Below are 21284 nucleotides of genomic sequence, written 5' to 3' on the forward strand. Positions count from 1 at the left end.
GCTGTTCTGTTGTAAGTGGCCAGCAGACCCAGCGAGGTGCCCCTGGGAATACGTTGTCCTCCGTGACCCAGTCTCCCTCGCTAACAAGCAGGACAAAAAGCTATTTTCTTCTCTTCATATCTCTGTTCTACTTGAAGCATATCTTGACTTCACTTATTGCATGAAAAATCCTGTTCCATAGATGTCTATTTCTATGTCCTTTAACTGTTTAAACTTGGTAAAAAAAAAAGAATATATATATTGCTAAAATAAGTAATTCCCACAACAAACCCGAAAGCAGGGACACCAAATGATCAAAGCATCAAAGGAATAGCCATCTCTCCTTTTCCTCCCACCATTCTGAGGATCCTTTTGAGGTATTCATGGTTGCTCTTCCTATTCCATAGGAATAATCATACCCCTCGTTCACATACCAGCTCACACACACAGCAACCATTACACACAGCCTCAGTGAGTGTGTCGGAGAAGGTCGCTCTCCCTCCCTCTCTATGCCAGAGGGGTGTGATGAAGCAGTCAAACGCTCTCCCCACACATGACACGGTCACACCCCCTGCACACACACCCTGTCTCTCACACACGCACACACTCAGTGCAGTCAAGCACACAATTAACGTTACCCCCACATCCACTGTCACTTTGAGCTCATACAAGAGCAGCCATAAGCAGTTACACATTTTCCACACTAGTCGACACATAAGTAGTGGCCATCTTACTGTGCCCACCATAGTCATCCTACCCACACACATACACTGGCTAACTAATGCTTGCCGCTTTTCCCCTCACATGCCTTAAATTCCACATCCCATTCCATAGGCTCATCACAATGATTATTATCTGCTTATACAAGAGCATCCCCAGTGGTGGAAAAGGTACTCAATTGTCAAACTTGATTCAAAGTAAACATGTCTTAATGGGAAATGTGAAAGTAAAAGTGAAAATCACCCAGTAAAATACTACTTGAGTAAAAGTCTAAAGGTGTCTGGTTTTAAATGTACTTAAGTACAGTGGTGGAAAAAGTACTCAATTGTCATACTTGAAAAAAAGTAAATACTGTACATCAAAATTCCTTATATTAAGAAACCAGATGGCACAATTTCCTTTTTTGTTTGTATTTTTTAAAATCTCAGACCATTTACAAACGCAGTATGTGTGCTTTGTGAGTCCGCAAGATCAGAGGCAGTAGGGATGACAATGCGTTATATTGATAGGTGCATGAATTTGACCATAATTCTGTCATTTTACATTTACATTTAAGTCATTTAGCAGACGCTCTTATCCAGAGCGACTTACATTTTTAACCTTTTTTTATTTTTATTTAACTAGGCAAGTCAGTTAAGAACAAACTCTTATTTTCAATGACGGCCTAGGAACAGGGTTAACTGCCTTGTTCAGGAGCAGAACGACAGATTTGTACCTTGTCAGCTCGGGGATTTGAACTTGCAACCTTTCGGTTACTAGCCCAACGCTCTAACCACTAGGCTACCCTGCCGCCCTGTCATGTCATGCCTGAGTATTCTAAATGTAACGAGTACTTTTTGGTGTCAGGGGAAATGTATGGGAGTAAAAAGTCAATATTTTCTTTAGGAAGGTAGAGGTAAAGTTGTCAAAGTACAGATACCCCAAAAAATGGCTTAAGTAGTACTTTAAATAAATTTTACTTCAGTACTTTACACCACTGAGCACCCCTACCAATAACTGTACATGCATGCCGCTACAAAGCCAAAAGAGACTTATTTATTCAACTTCTAACCAGAGAATTCTGTCCTTTATATGAGACAATGGCTGCAATGGATATAAACTAACAATATGGTTTCTCGCTTTCAATCTGTGGTGTGTTGAACATCTCATGTTCCCTTCTCTGGGTGAGAGGGCTCTTTCCCCCACTGCCACTGCGCTGGCTGTCTTCTACCCAGACACACACTTACAGAGGAGTTAAAACGACCGCTGACTGACTGAGCCCCCCACCTGTCTGTCCATTTGTCACCCTCACATGCTTGCCACTTCCTGACTCACCCTCCCTCCATTCTTTCCCCCTATAAGGCCTGAAAATCCCACACAAAGGAACTTCTGTCATAGTCAGGTCTGAGAGTAGGGAAATGACATCAAAGGATACACTAAAGCTCTAAACAGACAAAAATATGAACTAGAGCCCACACAATAGCTTCAAAGTCCACACAGACGTGAGGATGAGCTCAACTACAAATTAAAGCTCGTAAACTATACGTGCAGTACAAATACATCCTTGATCCCGAAGCATAGATTTATTGAGTCTATGTAGCATTTCCCTGACTTCTCAAACAACTACAAACAAAGCGTTCTCTCCACTGTAAAAGTATTTCTCGCCAATGTAGCATGTCTCCTAATTAGTAGTCTCTTTCCAGTGGACCCAATACTCTTTGGCATAGACAATTTGCTTAGAGTTTCGTCCTTAATAGCCCATTCACTCAGGTGTTTCAGAGCGAAACAAATTAATTTCTTACAGAATAAAGAGGAACAGAAGACGCAGAGCTGTTTGTTGGTCTTATAAAAACCCAGGGAAACAGAACATACTAGGCCACACAATTAGGGTCATTATTTTTTATATTTTACCTTTATTTAACTAGGCAAGTCAGTTAAGAGCAAATTCTTATTTTCAATGACGGCCTAGGAACAGTGGGTTAACTGTCTTGTTCAGGGGCAGAACGACAGGTTTTTACCTTGTCGGCTCAGGGATTCGATCTTGCAACCTTTCAGTTACTAGTCCAACGCTCTAACCACTAGGCTATCTACCACCCAATTATGTATAGTAGTAGAAGCACACCCACTCAGTGTAGTTCTGTAAAGTAGAATAAATGCTGGGTTTAGACTAGAGAATCAATTACACACAAAAATTAGACACATTCTGCTAGAAAGCAATATGCAATCGATTCTAGATTCAACAGATACTTGACTGTTTAAATGTATATAAAACAGTGCTATTGTCTTACACTTCCAATTAGTGATAGTTCTAAAAGACCATTGTAATACATGTTAAATAAGATATGACATTTTCACTTACCTCTAAAAGAATAAGCTCTCACATACGTTGGAAGTACAGTAAAAGCTAAACTATAAGCTATTCTCCAACCAAAAGGTAGCAGGGCACATTTTCTAACATGCAGCTGATCATACTGCCAATTCATGGCTATCAGCTCTAGTTGCGAATAAATCTACCAAATGAATGCAGCAGGGATGACAGAAACTTGAGTCAACACACCAATCACGAAATGACTTAGGCTACAAGACAGGCTCAGTGGTGGTGAACATGACTCAGTCATAATTCATAATCATAGTACGATGTTCACCTGCAAGGTAGCTCAAACGTAAACTAAAGGTAAAATATGACTCCATTAATTGATTTTGACAAAACAAAATAGACGAGAAGATAAACTCTAGGTATTGTTCTAGGTATAGATTCTTATTTAAAATGGTCTAAACTAAGAAATAAATGTTCACCGAAGATAATGCAAATCCCTTATAAAAAAAGTAACTCAAAGGTTTTTATTATGTTATTGCCATCTGGTTCCTATTGGAGGCACTTCAGCTTTCACACAACTCAGGCTGGAGCCTGCAGCAGTAGATACAATACAGTAGCAGTATAAAAACCCAATTAACTAGTCAGTTTGGCCTTTATGAACAAAAATAAACAATGTGTGCTCTGCCATCATAAGTATTCATAAACATTGTTGCGTAAGCATTACCTTTGGTCCTCCTTCTGATGATCCCGAGACGACAATGGAGTGAAAAGGAGAACATCCTCCTCTTTCCCCCTCCTTTCCTCATGGACTCTGTCTGAGAGAAGGCCAGGGTGATGAGCTTTGGGTTGGCCATGCGTCCCTTTCCACATATTACTCTGTCTGCCATATTCACTCTCTAGTCACTGAAAGTTTAAAAAAAAATCTTGCTTTCTCCTTTCGATCGCTCTCTTTACTCAAACGGTTTCTTCTAGCTCTGTCCTGCGGTCTCTTCACAATCCCCACCCTAACTGGAGAGTTCCAACATCCTCAGGTGTGTCTGAATAAGCCTACAAATGAGATGGAGAATAGGGAGAAAAAAAACTGATCCTACGAAAGATCAGATATACATATTCGTAAATCTATGCATATTTATAAACCCACCAGTGTCTGCTTCTCTCGTAACACACACACAATGTGAAATTAAAACTGCTTGCAAACAAAAACATTTCAGGTAAGGTAAATGTAATGCATGTTATATTGTTTGTGATTTTCATCACTGACAGAGTATTTTACATGAACAGATGGATAGGAGCTAAATACTGCAGAGATGGCACAGCCTGCCAGAACGTAATGGAAACTTTCACCCCAGGTGGCTGGCGGTAGACACTGGCTATTTATTCATGCCAAAACATAGCATTTCAGAATTGCAGCATGAATGTGCATGATTGGCAAAGGCATCTAAACATGTTCATTTCTGTAATTCCAACCAAAACACTATGCGGTTGTCTAAATTAAATTACTTTAATTTATGAGGCCCAATTGTCATAAGCAGAGAAGAAATGAAAGTCATTTGTGTGGAAGAAAACCAAACCGCTTTGGTTTCATCGATATTTCTGAATAATCCTCAAAACTAAGTAAAGTGTTAAATTACAACATATTTGCAAATTAAATCAAGATATATCTTGCTTTGAAAGCATCTGGTTCTGGTCTTCAGACTCATATTGCACTCATGATAATCGAGTAGTAGTTGGATTAATGTCCCAGACATATATTTTTATTAAGTTCCTTCAAGATCTTCAAAGATCTCAAAGGGGATTCAACTACTTCGAGCTTGATAATAAATCCCTGTTGGGAGCATATCAATCGGAAGTTGAAAACATCTTTCATACAAGTTTCCATTGCTTTACTAAATCTTAAATTGTCAGAATGGGGCTAAGGATCACTACAGAGTGTTGGCAAGGATGACTGCACATCCGGCTGAAGTGCCACAAGGCTGTTATCACAACAAACACTGATGCACTTGGGACGAGAGTAGTCAGTAGAGTAGAGTCAGTGCTAAGTAGAGTCATTGCTATCCCATAGTTTCAGTCGAGACACGTCACACAGGTCTAAAACGTCCCTTGTGTTGCACACAGATCACAGGTCTCCAGTAACCAGGTTTCCGTCTAATCTTAATGCGCGTAAAATACATGACGGATAAAAATAAAGTCAGGGCAGGCCTGATTGAAACAGAAAGTTTGTCATGAACTTGCCAAATGTCAACAAAACACACAAGACAGGGACCTGTAAAATTACCTATGGGAGAAATGGCAGTGGAAATACTGCTATAACAACCCACACTTTGTAGCAAACTTGACATGCGGTCCCCCCACTATGACTTGGGAAAGCATGCATTTTATTAGGCTACAGATGAAATAAATCAGGAACTTCATCGGTTTGGGTAACGTGCAAGGTGGTGAACTTAATGCTCCTTCCCAATAATGCTTGGCTACAGTTTGACGAATTAAAATAAGCTTTCTCTTTTGTCCATAATGTCATCTCGTAGGCAGGCTATACCCGCACCGTATCTGCGAGCTGTTGGCTAGAGCGCATGTGGCAAGATCAGAGACGAATATATAACGCAACATTTCTGACAAAACCATCGGAGTTGAAAATGCAATGGAAACCCATTTAACTAGTATTTTTTTAATTCGGTACATGGGAATTCAACCGGAAGTAATTTTTATGTGCACTATGGCATCACGCACAGACTTTCATCCTCAAGTCAATTTGATGGAAACGCAATCAGCATAAATATTGTATTTACGCTGATTGTAGAATATTCACATGAAAATCTGTCACAAATTAGAGAAGCCTAGCTTGTGATATTGAAATATTCTAAATAAAATGGTATTTTTTTTCTCCGATACAACCCTGTCTGCTCTATAGGGCTGTCTAACAGGTAGGACTATATATAGGATTTGGTCTGAAAAAAAGTTAACTTCTTGAACAAAAACAAAAACTAAGCTAACCCAAGGATGTATTTCATAACCCTTCTCACAAAGGTGCACTCGGAACTTCACACTTTCAATGGTTCTCAAAGAAATCTCAGAACTGTCTAAACCAGTCATGCTAAACCAGACCAATTCTCAACCCTTCGCCCACATGTTTACTCACCACTTTAAAGGGAGGATTGGTGTCAGGAATATGGGGAAAAGGGTAGAGATTTTGAACAGTCTAGCTAAAGCAAAGTCTTAGACCAGAAAAAATTATTTGTCAGGAGACCATACACATTTAAACATATGTTTTATTGGGAAATAATGGCTGGATCACTCGTTCTCCTCGCTGCGGAGTCTGGCATTGGGGTTGGTGATCTTGATGGCCAGCTGGGCTGCTCTCTCCACAATCAGCTTCCTGTTCTTGGAAGACACGTTGTGGGCGATCTCAGCAGCATGGGTCCTACAGAGGTGAGAGCAGGATAAATTGTCAACAGAAATAGTTACTAAATTATTTGTCAAACGCCTATTTTTCAGTGGCAATTAACGAGACTATAACTGACCAAATAGACAAAAAAATAATCATTTCAGTTGACTAAAACGAGACGAAATTCTCTCTGTGGCCAAAATCTGACTACTAAATGGAGTGGACAAGAGTTTTTGGAACGATTGAGAGCGATAAGAACAAATAATATTAACAGCGCAGTTCTGTTAAGCAGTGGGAAAGATGTGCCACACCTGGCACACAGCCTACATGAACCACACCTGGCACACAGCCTACATGAACCACACCTGGCACACAGCCTACATGAACCACACCTGGCACACAGCCTACATGAACCGTTGAGCTGTGGTGGAGCAAATGATGATTGTGGGCACAGGCAGACCAGCTCTGCTCTGATTATACACATCTCGCAAGCGTCTCTCTTGCTTTCCCTGTAACTAACCAGTCACCACCAGCCATCTAGTTAGCTACGTTTTGCCTGGTTAAGTAACACAAGCTGCTTGACGAAATTTAAAATAGCAGCATTGCATTTAATAGTAAAACAGTATAGAACTGTCTTTAAATTTGTAGTCTTCCAACCCTCCCACTATACCAACTGTATTTCATAGCCAGGTTCTGTAGCCAAGTAGGTATTTTCATCAAAAAAAGCAACTTGATTCTTGATTCTAACTTACAGTTCAAAAGATATGACCCATAATACGTATAATAATAATAATAATAATAATACGTACACATAATGTCTGAATCGCCGTGACCCCAACCAACCTCACTACTCACTGGACCCTTATGATCACTTGGCTAAGCATGCCTCTCCTTAATGTCAATATGCCTTGTCCATTGCTGTTCTGGTTAGTGTTCACTGTAGAGCCTCTAGCCCTGCTCATTATACCTTATCCAACCCTTCAGTTCCACCACCCACACATACGATGACATCACCTGGTTTCAATTATGTTTCTAGAGACAACATCTCTTTCATCATCACTCAATGCCTAGGTTTACCTCCACTGTATTCACATCCTACCATACCTTTGTCTGTACACTATACCTTGAATCTATTTTATCGCCCCCAGAAACCTGCTCTTTTTACTCTCTGTTCCGGACGTCCTAGACGTCCAATTCTCATAGCTTTTAGCCGTACCCTTATCCTACTCTGGCGATATAGAGGTGAATCCAGGCCCACTCCTATTCCCCAGGCGCTCTCTTTTGATGACTTCTGTAACCGTAATAGCCTTGGCTTCATACATGTTAACAATAGAAGCCTCCTCCCTAAGTTTGTTTTATTCACTGCTTTAGCACACTCTGCCAACCCGGATGTCCTAGCCATGTCTGAATCCTGGCTTAGGAAGACCACCAATAACTCTGAAATCTCCATCCCAAACTACAACATTTTCCGACAAGATAGAACGGCCAAAGGGGGCGGTGTTGCAATCTACTGCAAAGATAGCCTGCAAAGTTCTGTCCTACTAGCCAGGTCTGTACCTAAACAATTTGAACTTCTACTTTTAAAATTCCACCTCTCTAAAAACAATTCTCTCACCGTTGCAGCCTGCTATAGACCACCCTCTGCCCCCAGCTCTGCTCTGGATACCATATGTGAACTGATTGCCCCCCATCTATCTTCAGAGCTCATGCTGCTAGGTGACCTAAACTGGGACATGCTTAACACCCAGCCATCCTACAATCTAAGCTTGATGCCCTCAATCGCACACAAATTATCAATGAACCTACCAGGTACAACCCCAAATCTGTTAACACTCATAGATATCATCCTAACCAATTTGCCCTCTAAATACACCTCTGCTGTTTTCAACCAAGATCTCAGCGATCACTGCCTCATTGCCTGCATCCGTAATGGGTCAGCGGTCAAACGACCTCCACTCATCACTATCAAACGCTCCCTGAAACACTTCAGCGAGCAGGCCTTTCTAAACGACCTGGCCCAGGTATCCTGGAAGGATATTGACCTCATCCCGTCAGTAGAGGATGCCTGGTTATTCTTTAAAAATGCCTTCCCCACCATCTTAACTCATTTGGGGTAGCTGGCAGTATTTTCACGTCCGGATGAAAAGCGTGCCCAGAGTAAACTGCCTGCTACTCAGGCCCAGATCCGAGGATATGCATTTTATTAGTAGATTTGGATAGAACACACTCTGAAGTTTTTAAAACTGTTTGAATGATGTCTGTGAGTACAACAGAACTCATATGGCAGGCAAAAACCTGAGAAAAAAATCCAACCAGGAAGTGGGAAATCTCAGGCTTGTAGGTTTTCAACTCTTTGCTTATCCAAGATAGTGGAAATGGGGTCATGTTGCACTTCCTAAGGCTTCCACTAGATGTCAACAGTCTACAGAACCTTGTTTGATGCTTCTACTGTTTAGTGGGGGCGAATGAGAGGAGATTGAGTAAGGTCTCTCCCAGAGTGCCACGAGCTGACCATGCGCGTTCATGTGAGAGTTAGCTGCGTTCCATCGCATTTCGGAAGACAAATGAATTCTCCGGTTGGAACATTATTGAAGATTTGTGTTAAAAACATCCTAAAGATTGATTCTATACATCGTTTGACATGTTTCTACGGACTGTAACGGAACTTTTTGTCCGTACTTTCTGCTGGACTTGCACGCACGTCGTGAGTTTAGATTGTGTACTGAACGCACGAAAAACAAGGAGGAATTTGGACATAAATTATGGACATTATCGAACAAAACAAACATTTATTGTGGAACTGGGATTTCTGGGAGTGCATTCTGATGAAGATCATCAAAGGTAAGTGAATATTTATAATGCTATTTCTGACTTATGTTGACTCCAACATGGCGGATATCTCTTTGGGTTGATTTGTCGTCTGAGCGCCGTACTCAGATAATTGCATGGTTTGCTTTTTCCGTAAAGCCTTTTTGAAATCTGACACAGCGGTTGCATTAAGGAGAAGTGGATCTAAAATTCAATGTGTAACACTAGTATTTTCATCAACATTTATGATTACTATTTCTGTAAATTGATGTGGCTCTCTGCAAAATCACCGGATGTTTTGGAACTACTGAACATAACGCACCAATGTAAACTGAGATTTTTGGATATAAATATGAACTTTACCGAAAAGAAAAAAAACATGTATTGTGTAACATGAAGTTCTATGAGTGTCATCTGATGAAGATCAAAGGTTAGTGATTAATTGTATCTATATTTCTGCTTTTTGTGACTCCGGAAAAATGGCTGGGTTTTTCTGTGAATAGGCAGTCACCTAACAATCGTTTGGTTCACTTTCGTCGTAAAGCTTATTTGAAATCGGACACTGTGGCTGGATTTACAACAAGTGTATCTTTAAAATGGTGTAAAATACATGTATGTTTGAGGAATTTTAATTATGGGATTTCTGTTGTTTTGAATTTGGCGCCCTGCAGTTTCACTGGCTGTTGACGAGGGGAGACGCTACCGTCCCACATACCCTAGAGAGGTTAACAACCCTCCAGATGAGCTTCAATGCCATACAACTCTCCTTCCGTGGCCTCCAACTGCTCTTAAATACAAGTAAAACTAAATGCATGCTCTTCAACCGATCGCTGCCCGCACCTGCCTGCCCGTCCAGCATCACTACTCTGGACGGTTCTGACTTAGAATATGTGGACAACTACAAATACCTAGTTGTCTGGTTAGACTGTAAACTCTCCTTCCAGACTCACATAAAACATCTCCAATCCAAAATTAAATCTAGAATCGGCTTCCTATTTCACAACAAAGCATTCTTCACTCAAGCTGCCAAACATACCCTAAAACTGACCATCCTGCCGATCCTCGACGACGTCATTTACAAAATTACCTACAACACTCTACTCAACAAATGTGATGCAGTCTATCACAGTACCATCCGTTTTGTCACCAAAGGCCGATATACTACCCACCACTGCGACCTGTGTGCTCTCGTTGGCTGGCCATCGCTTCATACTCGTCGCCAAACCCACTGGCTCCAGGTCATCTACAAGACCCTGCTAGGTAAAGTCCCGCCTTATCTCTGCTCGCTGGTCACCATAGCTGCACCCACCCGTAGCACGCGTTCCAGCAAGTATATCTTACTCGTCAACCCCAAAGCCAATTCCTCTTTTGGCGGCCTCTCCTTCCAGTTCTCTGCTGCCATTGACTGGAACGAACTACAAAAATCTCTGAAGCTGGAGACTCATATCTCCCTCACTAGCTTTAAGTACCAGCTGTCAGAGCAGCTCACAGATCACTGCACATAGCCCATCTATAAATAGCCCAAACAACTACCTCTTCCCCTACTGTATTTATTTATTTAGATCCTTTGCACCCCATTATTTCTATCTCTACTTTGCACATTCTTCCACTGCAAATCTACCATTCCAGTGTTTTAATTGCTATATTGTATTTACTTCGCCACCATGGCCTTTTTTTTGCCTTTACCTCCCTTATCTCACCTCATTTGCTCACATTGTATAAAGACGTATTTTTCTACTATATTATTGACTGTATGTTTGTTTTACTCCATGTGTAACTCTGTGTTGTTATATGTGTTGAACTGCTTTGCTTTATCTTGGCCAGGTCGCAGTTGTAAATGAGAACTTGTTCTCAACTTGCCTACCTAGTTAAATAAAGGTGCGCTGTTTTTTTCCCCCTTTCTATCTTGCATTGACAGGTTGCATTTTACATTCAAAAAGCATATCGCGGGCCGTTTTGAAACTAGGCTACTTGCGGAACTGCCCGTTAACCATCTGTTTAAGGCTACACCTTGTTCTGTCATGTTACCTTATTGGCTAGCTATTGCTACAGTAATAACCTGGGGCATGTTCATTAGGAACATTATGGAACGTTCAGATTGAAATATGCTATGTAGACCAACATGCCTCTCTGACATGTTGAATAAGGTCAGCTCTATTCATTAGAATGTCTATCTGCAACTGAAAGTAGCCTTGGTAACGTCGCCAGCATGCATGCCAACATTTGGTGGAAAAGAAAGGAAAACAATTTGACTAAATTCCTCTTGCCACCACACTATATCTGACTGGGTAAGTAACTTTATAGAATAATTTGTAGACAGCAAATTGACCGCAAGAAGACCAAACAGAAATAATATTTGAATAAAACAATCATTTCAAACCTTGTTTACATTTGTATGCGATCAATTAAATTGTTTCTCATCTTAAACTCTGCATTGTTCGAAAGGGACACGTAAGTACGCAATCTCTATTATGCGTGGGAGTACTTGAGTTGAACCCCCCCCCCCCCCCAAAAAAAGTCATTTGGAGCTGATTTCCACAGTTTATGTCCAACAATGAATATATAGGAAAAAAATATATATTAAAAAATTTGGCTGAGAAAGTTTGGAAGGCCAAATAAAACAACCCACCTCCACCAGTTGGGAAACCCTGCTGTTTAGCATACAGTTAAACTCAGCATTATATTAGCCACGAGCAGCACTGCAAATATCTCTCTCACATAGTCCGACTGAGTATCCGCGCATAAGCACAGGTCCCCTTCACGCTGTTACATCGTGATCGCTATGTGATCAAAACAGCAGATACTTGCGCTTCAAATTGGCTTGACGTTGGTTTTTATTTCACGCATCACTGACTACCTTTAAGCGTTTGTGTACCAATTAGATTGAGTTATGTATGGACAACATTTGGATTTTCAACCAAAGACAATCTCTCTTTAATTTCTGGTATTCTATCTAGGTTACAATTAATGTTTTGGCCAAGGCCCGTGTATGTCCATCATAGGATGAGAGTACATATTTCATACTCTTCATGTGACTTTTTGGACGCACTCCATGACGTTAATGTCATATTTCTTTCATATGCATTTTTTTTTTTTTTTTTTTAAATACCAAGCTTGCTAGCTTAGTTTTTTCTCTGCATTATTTCAGACATTTGTCAAGCTGTCTCCAATCAATGTCTGGTTGTGTGTGAATGCTTGGTGGGGGGGACAGGCGTAACGGTTAAGGTGTTGGCTTGACAGTTGCTGGACCCGGGTTCGACTGCCGGTTGGGGGAAGACTCAGTTCGCTACAGCACAATTCCATGATTGGATTTATTGACGCTCCCCTTAAACTGCCCCTAATTGACCCATTTTCCGACCTGCCAACCATGACATTTTCTGGGGAGTATCACTTCAGTGCGGCGGCCGCACCCCTGGCCCATGCAGGTCTCTACGCTGACTATATTTTACATGGAGCATGTGTGCCCCCAAGTTGAAAGATGAAGGCGCACAGAAATAAATTGAGCACAATGAACATTTTATAAAGCTAGAATCCTTAAAGTTGCAATATCTATTTTTGGGCGACCGGACAAAATTCACATGGACAGATCTTAAACTCAAAAAAAATTCTCATTGAAATCAAGCCTAAGTAGCAGTTCTATGTGCTCTATTTTTATGCTTCCCGCGAGTAAGTTGTTTTTGCGGCTTTTACTTTTTCACACCAGCTTCAAACAGCAGTTTAGATGGTTAAATTATTCTCTACACTAGCATGTTTTGTCACAAACTGAAATAAGGCGAACTATTAGAATTTTAGTAACCAGGAAATGGCGGAGCGATTATTGCATAGTGGATCTTTAATTTTTCTAGGCGCACTGGTGCTCCTAAATGGAAATTCCAGGTCGCACAGAAAAGTCTTTAACCGCATACACAAGTAAAATTGTCGCACTGTAAGAGCCCTGAAGTGGACCCCACGATGTGCGCGTGTGACACCCACATTGCTCAAATCATACGCAAATTGACCTTTTATAGCCTATTACATAAGTTGGCAGAAGACTGCCTCAGTAGGAATGGTAGGCTATAGATTGTTCATGGGTATATGGTAATTGGCTGCTCTTCAGTAGCTAACTAGAAAAACGTTAAATTTACCAAATTAGGGCACGCCCTAGGATTTTCGAAAAATGTGTTGCTGATCAGGGCCTAAAGTTGGGTAGGGGGAGGTCCGGAGAGTGTCAAGTCAACTTCCTCCTCGGGAAGTTGGAGAAATGTTGCCCTAGCACTGCACAGCTGATTCAAATAACCAACTAATAATCAAGCTTTGGTTATTTGAATCAGCTGTGTAGTGCTAGGGCAAAAATGCTCCAACTTCCTGAGGGGGAAGTTGACTTGACACCCTCCTGGCCTACACCTACCCAACCTGGGGGGCCCCAGTACAGAGTTTGGGAAACACTGGTCTACCTTACTGTAGGCTATTTGGAATATGAAACAACTGAACTAGGCCTATATGAGCTCGTTTCAGATCTCCATCCACAACCTAATCTATCAAGTTAGTCTTGTCTACTGGGCTACCATTCATTGTTATTGGTAAACTGACTATCACATTATTAGAAGCCTACTGTTGGCATACATCTATATCAAGAGGAAAGATGAAGACATTTTTAACAGACTGTTAAAAGATTAGTAGGCCTAACGTAACTTTCTGTGAAGGACAGTATCATCGGAACAGCTGGTCTGTATCCATCCACGCAGTGACCCACGTTTCATTGCTTGTCAATGCATGCGTGCATACTACTGTTGAGGAGATCAAAGCATGTGCAGACAAGTGTTCTCACTTAGTTGACTAAACGCTGTAGCAAACTACCATCGTTGTAATGAAGCCTTAGTTGACTACAAAATAGTGATCGTTCACTTGACAAACATACAATTTTGTAAAATAGATTTGGCAAACAGTTCGTTCTCGATTTTTTTCCTACCCTTTTTCCTCACATGAGTGGCATCAACTGACAAAGTGGAGAGCTGCCATCCAGCTCAAGGGAGGATTTTTTTACCAGAGACAGAAAAGGAAACAAGACAACACACTAGCTGTTTTTTCTGGTTCAATTAACGTAAATTAACTAAGTAGACCAGAACCAGCTGCTATCGCATTGGTGTCTATGGAAGAGCCAACCCCTTAAGACAGGTACTGACAATTTTCCCCCAATAGTCAACAGCCATTTATCAACCATCTTTGATAGTACTACGACTACATGGGAGAGAGCTAGAGATGTGGTCCTCCTCGACCAAGTCCTCTGACTGCCTCCGCTACCACGTCAAACGGTTGAGTCAAAAACCACAATGTGCCAACTAGAAGCCTATTTTTTTTTCTTTTGCATTTTTAGGGTAGTTTTTCATACTCAAGCATGGTACGCAAAATACGTGCAGGTTGACAGGTCCGCATTTTTAGATACAACTTCTGAGTCCACTGGAGAGGACCAACTTGAGCAAAGTGAGGTGTTGAATTACTTAGCTACAAATAGTATTCCCTGTCAAATAATAGGCTTTGCGCTATTAAGATTCCTAGAGCTACGCCTCCCCTGGCTTAGGCGATCCCCCCCAAACACACACAACTACAGATTGATTGGAGACAGCTTGTGTCAAAACATTTCCTAGGATGTTATACCTGTAGCAAACCTAGTGGATAATGCTGAAAAAATAAAAAATTCTGGTCAAAAAGAAAACTCTAAACAACTTGTCCTACACATTTTGTATGTAGTACCTTTAGAAAGAAGACCAGGATAACTATATTAAAGCATGTTACTGCGTATCTAATGATACTTGTTTGAGTAAACAAGTCAAATGGACCCAAAGGGAATAATACTGTACACCCAACAAAACGTACTTGTTGCTCATCATGAGGACCTCAAGCTCCTTGATGTTGTGCACCAGGAACTTCCTGAAGCCAGAGGGCAGCATGTGCTTGGTCTTCTTGTTGCTACCATAACCGATGTTGGGCATCAGCATCTGGCCCTTAAACCGCCTGCGGACTCTGTTGTCAATACCCCTGGGCTTACGCCAGCTTTTCTGGAGGAGGACAAATAAAAATATGTTACTTATTACTAAAGCAATTATGATCAATGTTCCTTCCAACTACTTTGCTCGAGGGAGATCAATGTCCTTTGCCTCTCTGCATGTGTACTGTCTGAAAAGCGTCGCTCACGCCACAAATTACACAACTGTACATTCACAAAGGAAGATCTATCATCTTTAAAGTTATGCGTGTAGCTAACACTCTTACCGCGACCTTGACATATCTGTCAGACTGATGGCGAATGAACTTCTTAACCCTCTTCTTGACAATCTTTGGCTTGGTAAGAGGTCGGAGGGCTGCCATGGTGACCTGACCTGTAATGGGGTAAAATGTTACTTGTTAACTTAATTGTTGGCAGTGTTTCACAACTGGCAAAAAAAACAATCATTGCATATCTAAATCACCCACAATCAGTGGTTGTGGAACGTTAGTCACAGTTACATGACTAGTAACTAAAAGCCAACAACTCTCATTCGAAAACAAGGCAGCTAGCACGGTGCATGTCATTAAGATGATCCCTTTATCGCAATAGCATACTACAGGTAGCTGACGGTTAACTTCAGTCAACAGACACCTCGACGTGACCTTTACAACAGTCAATCGCATTGAAGTAGCAGGTGTGTTCTAGCTACAGCAACCAACATTGTTTGAGGGCTGGCTGCGTTGTTAGTCTGGTAATTGTTAAAGTAGCCAACAGGTAGTGATATGAATTCCAGGGTGATCCTAAAACCTTAGCGTCGGTCATAAAAAACAAGCTAAATTAAAGCATGGTTTATAGAACGAACACGTGTCGGCAACAGTGTAGAGACATAGCTACAGTCACTAACCCGTTATAATATTAGGAAGGCTAGCTAGCACATGGAATGCAAGCCGTTCGAAACCATGGTATTTCAAAATGTGCAGTGTCTATACTATTCGATAACTTCTGAATGTTGAATTTGCGCCGGTGATTATCTATGTCAACATTATTTATTTTGTCTACTAAACCAGTAGATGGACATAGATTTTGATAAACTCACCCGCCTGTGTAATTTTAGGAAGGGAGTCAGCAACGGCGGAAAGGAAAGGACTTCCGTTAAGGACCGCAAGGTGATATGGGTAGTGTAGTAAATGAGAGAACTGGAAGTAGAGTAGCTCGTCTAGGCACTACTTATCCCAAATTCAGGACATCTCCCTCAAAATGACTCATTGTGAGCTCATGGCAACAAAAGTTTTTTGTGAGATCACGATATAAACTCTATACATAGGAGTGGACGTATTGATGATATATTGACAGCTTCGAACACACCGACAGCGTTTTTGCGCAAAATAGTAAGCATCATCATCATCTGGATATGTATGCAACAAAAGTTCAATGCATACAGTTTCGATAAATCCAACGTATGCACCACACCGAACGCAATGCAACTGCCTCTGCAACGCAATGCTGCAAGGCAAACACAGCTTTCATTGGAAATGAATGATGCGCCGGAGAAGATGGCTGACGAGTGACGTGCTTCTTCTTCTATGAGGTTTAACTGCGGTTGGCATCCAATTTGTTGCATTACCGCCACCTACTAGACTGGAGTACAACTCCCTTATACTTAACTTGAAAAACAAACAAACATGTACTAAATAAATACCCTACCATCTAACACTACGCTCACTAATTTCAAAATGATATACAATAAAATGAACACCGCCCTATTCCACTAATTAAATGTATTTATTCCTACCTCATGCCATCATCCTTAAAGAATGGGACATCACCACTTAACACACCCTGTAACTCTTCGGATGTCAAGTCTCGCACACCCAAATACCTCTCTGCCGCTGCCACCACAACCTCAATTTTCTGAGACTTCCGATCCATCCCTGCAGTACAATTAATAACCATTGCTATAAATGCTAAAAATCCAATCTTACTGAAACTTATTTTACTTTTTGGCCTATTCCTCTGTACTGGTAAATCTCTACTACTCTCATCACTCCTCCCCCTTAACCCATCTACCTCTACTTTCTTCACTGCCTCAGCATATGACAACTTCTGCACTACTCTAACCCTGGAAACCTCAACCTGCCTCTCTCGCACGGGACATTTCTGATCCTCAGCTCCATGGGCACCCCTACAATTAACACATTCCACTACTTTCCCCAATACCACACATTCCTTTGCCTCATGCCCTTCTGCACATTTCTCACACCTTGGACCCTCCCTCCTACACACTGCTGCCACATGCCGTTAAGCTGGACACCTATAACATCGTAATGTATTTGGCAAATAAGCTCATACAGGATAACTAACTTCACTTTGTCAGGCCAAGACTCAACTTCAAAACTCAAAAGAACAAATTACCAGAACGTGTACTGCGAGCATACACTGACCAATTGGCAAGTGTCTTCACTGACATTTTCAACCTCTCCCTGTCCGAGTCTGTAATACCAACATGTTTTAAGCAGACCACCATAGTGCCTGTGCCCAAGAAAACTAAGGTAACCTGCCTAAATGACTACCGACCCGTAGCACTCACGTCTGTAGCCATGAAGTGCTTTGAAAGGCTGGTCATGGCTCACATCAATACCATTATCCCAGAAACTCTAGACCCACTCCAATGTGCATACCGCCCTAACGGATCCAAAGATGATGCAATCTCTATTGCACTCCACACTGCCCTTTCCCACCTGGACAAAAGGAACACCTACGTGAGAATGCTATTCATTGACTACAGCTCAGCGTTCAACACCATAGTGCCCTCAAAGCTCATCAATAAGCTAAGGACCCTGGGACTAAACACCTCCCTCTGCAACTGGATCCTGGATTTCCTAACGGCCCGCCCACAGGTGGTAAGGGTAGGTAACAACACATCCGCCACACTGATCCTCAACACAGGGCTGCGTGCTCAGTCCCCTCCTGTACGATAAGTCATTTATTAATCATTACCTCATATGTCTCATTCTGAACGTCGCAGACTTCTTGAATCCGCAAGAACCCCAGCCTTTTCTGATTATTCAGTTCTACACAAATTGATTTCATTATTTATTGACTAACTAAATAATAACACAGAATACACATAGACACTTGCATGAGACAAAAGTCCCGAGTGGCTGACAAGATATTACGGCTTGTTACACAATGGAGAGGGGGTGGGGAAAGAGAGAGCTAGAGAAAGGGACATTTATCGCAGATACATTCGATAACTATTCTCACATTAATCATATACCTTGCACATGAACCACCGCCCGCTTGGGTAAGAAAGTAACAAATGTATTTAAGTGGTGAATGCCTTCATTCGTCGTCTATCTCGGTCAGAACCAAGCCCTGTCGGAAGGTTGTTTCAGCCGTGTAGCTTTGCTGGTCTTAGAGTTTAAACCATTTGTAATGTTTAGCGTACACTTCACGTCTGCTAGTCTCATGTGTTAATTCTTAGCAAGTCCTTTTAGGCACTCCATCACACTGACACGCACTTCTGACCTCATTCGGCACGTGGTTTAATGTGCAAGGGACATGAAAACTATGATCCGTTATAAAACTAAAATCACATTCCTAGCTTAACAAAAATAGTTTCAACGATCTTCATATTCCTATTAAAATCATATTGGATGGAAACTTAACATCCAAAGGGGATTTCCTCCCTAAGTTACAGTATTCGGTTCATACAGTTTTTATTAACATCACCAAATGAAAAGCAATAAGACATGATTTTTCTTTAGATCCCCACTGACCATTCTTAACATTATTATCTTAGAAATATTGTTCCAAAGTTCCCTCTTTGGAGAGTTTTTGGGCGGCAGAATGTCTCTGTAACAAAGAAATTCCAATCATGATACTAAAAAGCAAGAGAGGGTTCTCTGCTGCATAAGATTTACAATTGGCCTGAGGTGTCATAAAACCGGCCCAGGTCTGGTTATATGTCAGTCATTTGCCAAGCTGATCTGAGGCCTTGATCTGAGGCCTCCACCAGGATAGTCATGACAGCCATCCTTTAAAATATTTGTGGAAAAAACGAATAAATGCAGGTACCTTAGAGCATGTTTTAGATCCTTAGGAGGGGCATTGCTGTTTTTGGCTTATTCAATATTAATCTGAAAGCCTCCATGGAAGGGGTATTTCACAAAAATTACAAACTTACCACATTTGATTGATTATAATAGAAAGTAGCCTAGTTTACTGACTTTGGGTATCAGAGACCAGAAAAACATCAGTTTACTCATCTAGAGCTATGCCATAGATAGAACAATGAGACAGATATTTCACCGGATGTATAAATGTGAAGCATCTGGCACTCACCATCAAATGGTGGTGAGAGGAAGCCCAGTGGCTGGCAGTGGGAGAAAATAGAGCGAGATGTATTTTCTAAATATATATACACACTACCGGTCAAAAGTTTTAGAACACCTACTCTGTCAAGGGATTTAATTTATTTTTACATTGTAGAATAATAGCAAAGACATCAAAACTATGATATACTTTACTCAAAGTCAGTGGCATGTCGTTAGTAAACATTGAAAAAAGTAAGTGGCCTAAATAGCTACCCTGGGGAATTCCTGATTCTAACTGGATTATATTTCATAGGCTTCCATTAAAGAACACCCTCTGTGTTCTGTTAGACAAGTAACTCTTTATCCACATTATAGCCGGGGGTGTAAAGCCATAACGCATGCGTTTTTCCAGCAGTAGACTATGATCAATAATGTCAAAAGCTGCACTGAAGTCTAACAAGACAGCCCCCACAATAATTTCATCATCAATTTCTCTCAGCCAATCATCAGTCATTTGTGTAAGTGCTGTGCTTGTTGAGTGTCCTTCCCTATAAGCATGCTGAAATTCTGTTGTCAATTTGTTTACTGTAAAATAGTATTGTATTTGGTCGAACACAAGTTTTTCAATACGTTTATTAAGGGTTGGTAATCGGCTGATTGGTCGACTATTTGAGCCAGTAAAGGGGGCTTTACTATTCTTGGGTGACTTTAGCTTCCCTCCAGGCCTGGATGGCACACACTCTCTAGTAGGCTTAAATTGAAGATGTGGCAAATAGGAGTGGCAATATCGTCTGCTATTATCCTCAGTAATTCTCCATCTAAATTGTCAGACCCTGGTGGCTTGCCATTGTTGATAGACAACAATAATGTTTTCACCTCTTCCACACTGACTTTACGGAATTCAAAAGTACAATTCTTGGCTTTCAAAATTTGGTCCAAAATACTTGGATGTGTAGTTTCAGCGTTTGTTGCTGGCATGTCATCCCTAAGTTTGCTTATCTTGCCAATAAAAAAGTAATTAAAGTAGTTTGCAATATCGGTGGGCTTTGTGATGAATGAGCCATCTGATTCAATAAATGTTGGCTTTTTCCCCCAGAATTTCATTTAAGGTGCCCCAAAGCTTTTTACTATCATTCTTTATATAAATGATCATTGTTTCATAGTGTCGTTTCTTTTTATTTAGTTTAGTCACATGATTTCTTAATTTGCAGTACGTTTGCCAATCAGTTGGGCTGCCAGACAATTTTTTAATTCCTCATCAATCCAAGGGGATTTAACAGTTTTTACAGTAGTTTTCTTAATGGGTGCATGCTTATTAGTAACTGGAATAAGTAGTTTCATAAATGCGCCAAGTGCAGCATCTGGTTGCTCCTTATTACACACCACAGACCAGCAAATATTATTTACATCATCAACATATTAATCACTACAAAACTTCTTGGATGACCTCTTATACACTATATTAGGCCCAGCCATTGGAACTTTGGTTTTCCTAGATATGGCTATTATATTGTGATCACTATATCCTATGGATTTGGATACTGCTTTAAAGCAAATATCTGCAGCTTTAGTAAAAATGTGATCAATACATGTTGATGATTTAATTCCTGTGCCGTTTGTAACTACCCTGGTAGGTTGACTGACAACCTGATCCAGGTTGCAGGCTCTGGTTACAGTTTTACGTTTTTTTCCTGAGTGGGCAGCTTGATGATAGCCACTCAATAATTAAATCACCCAGAAAATATACTTCACTGTTGATATCACATACATTATCAAACATTTCACACATTTTATCCAGATACTGACTGTTAGCACTTG

General features: G+C 40.9%; 2 protein-coding genes across 3 annotated transcripts in view; both read right to left on the bottom strand.

Annotated features, from left to right (window-relative positions):
• Positions 1 to 3849, bottom strand: part of LOC120058764 (glutamate receptor-interacting protein 2-like) — a 53273-nt gene extending 49424 nt beyond the window's left edge. Inside the window, exon 1 of the mRNA XM_039007501.1 lies at positions 3720 to 3849. Coding sequence (XP_038863429.1) covers positions 3720 to 3849 — 130 coding nt within the window. The remainder of the gene's footprint in view (positions 1 to 3719) is intronic.
• Positions 3850 to 6243: 2394 nt separating this feature from the next.
• LOC120059529 (60S ribosomal protein L32-like) lies at positions 6244 to 16336 on the bottom strand. Of its 2 annotated transcripts, none has more exons than XM_039008655.1 (4): positions 16247 to 16336; positions 15435 to 15541; positions 15039 to 15220; positions 6244 to 6413 (listed from the first exon to the last, which is right to left on the bottom strand). In XM_039008655.1, exons 2-4 carry the CDS (start codon positions 15528 to 15530, stop codon positions 6284 to 6286), a joined length of 408 nt encoding a protein of 135 aa, XP_038864583.1. In that variant the 5' UTR covers positions 15531 to 15541; positions 16247 to 16336; the 3' UTR covers positions 6244 to 6283. The 2 variants fall into 2 exon arrangements, with proteins under 2 accessions (XP_038864583.1, XP_038864584.1); XM_039008656.1 differs by having other exon boundaries at positions 16251 to 16296.
• Between the last annotated feature and the right edge of the window lie 4948 nt (positions 16337 to 21284).

The sequence above is a fragment of the Salvelinus namaycush genome, chromosome 14 (genome assembly GCF_016432855.1).
Source record: "Salvelinus namaycush isolate Seneca chromosome 14, SaNama_1.0, whole genome shotgun sequence".
NCBI classification, from domain to species: Eukaryota; Metazoa; Chordata; class Actinopteri; order Salmoniformes; family Salmonidae; genus Salvelinus; species Salvelinus namaycush.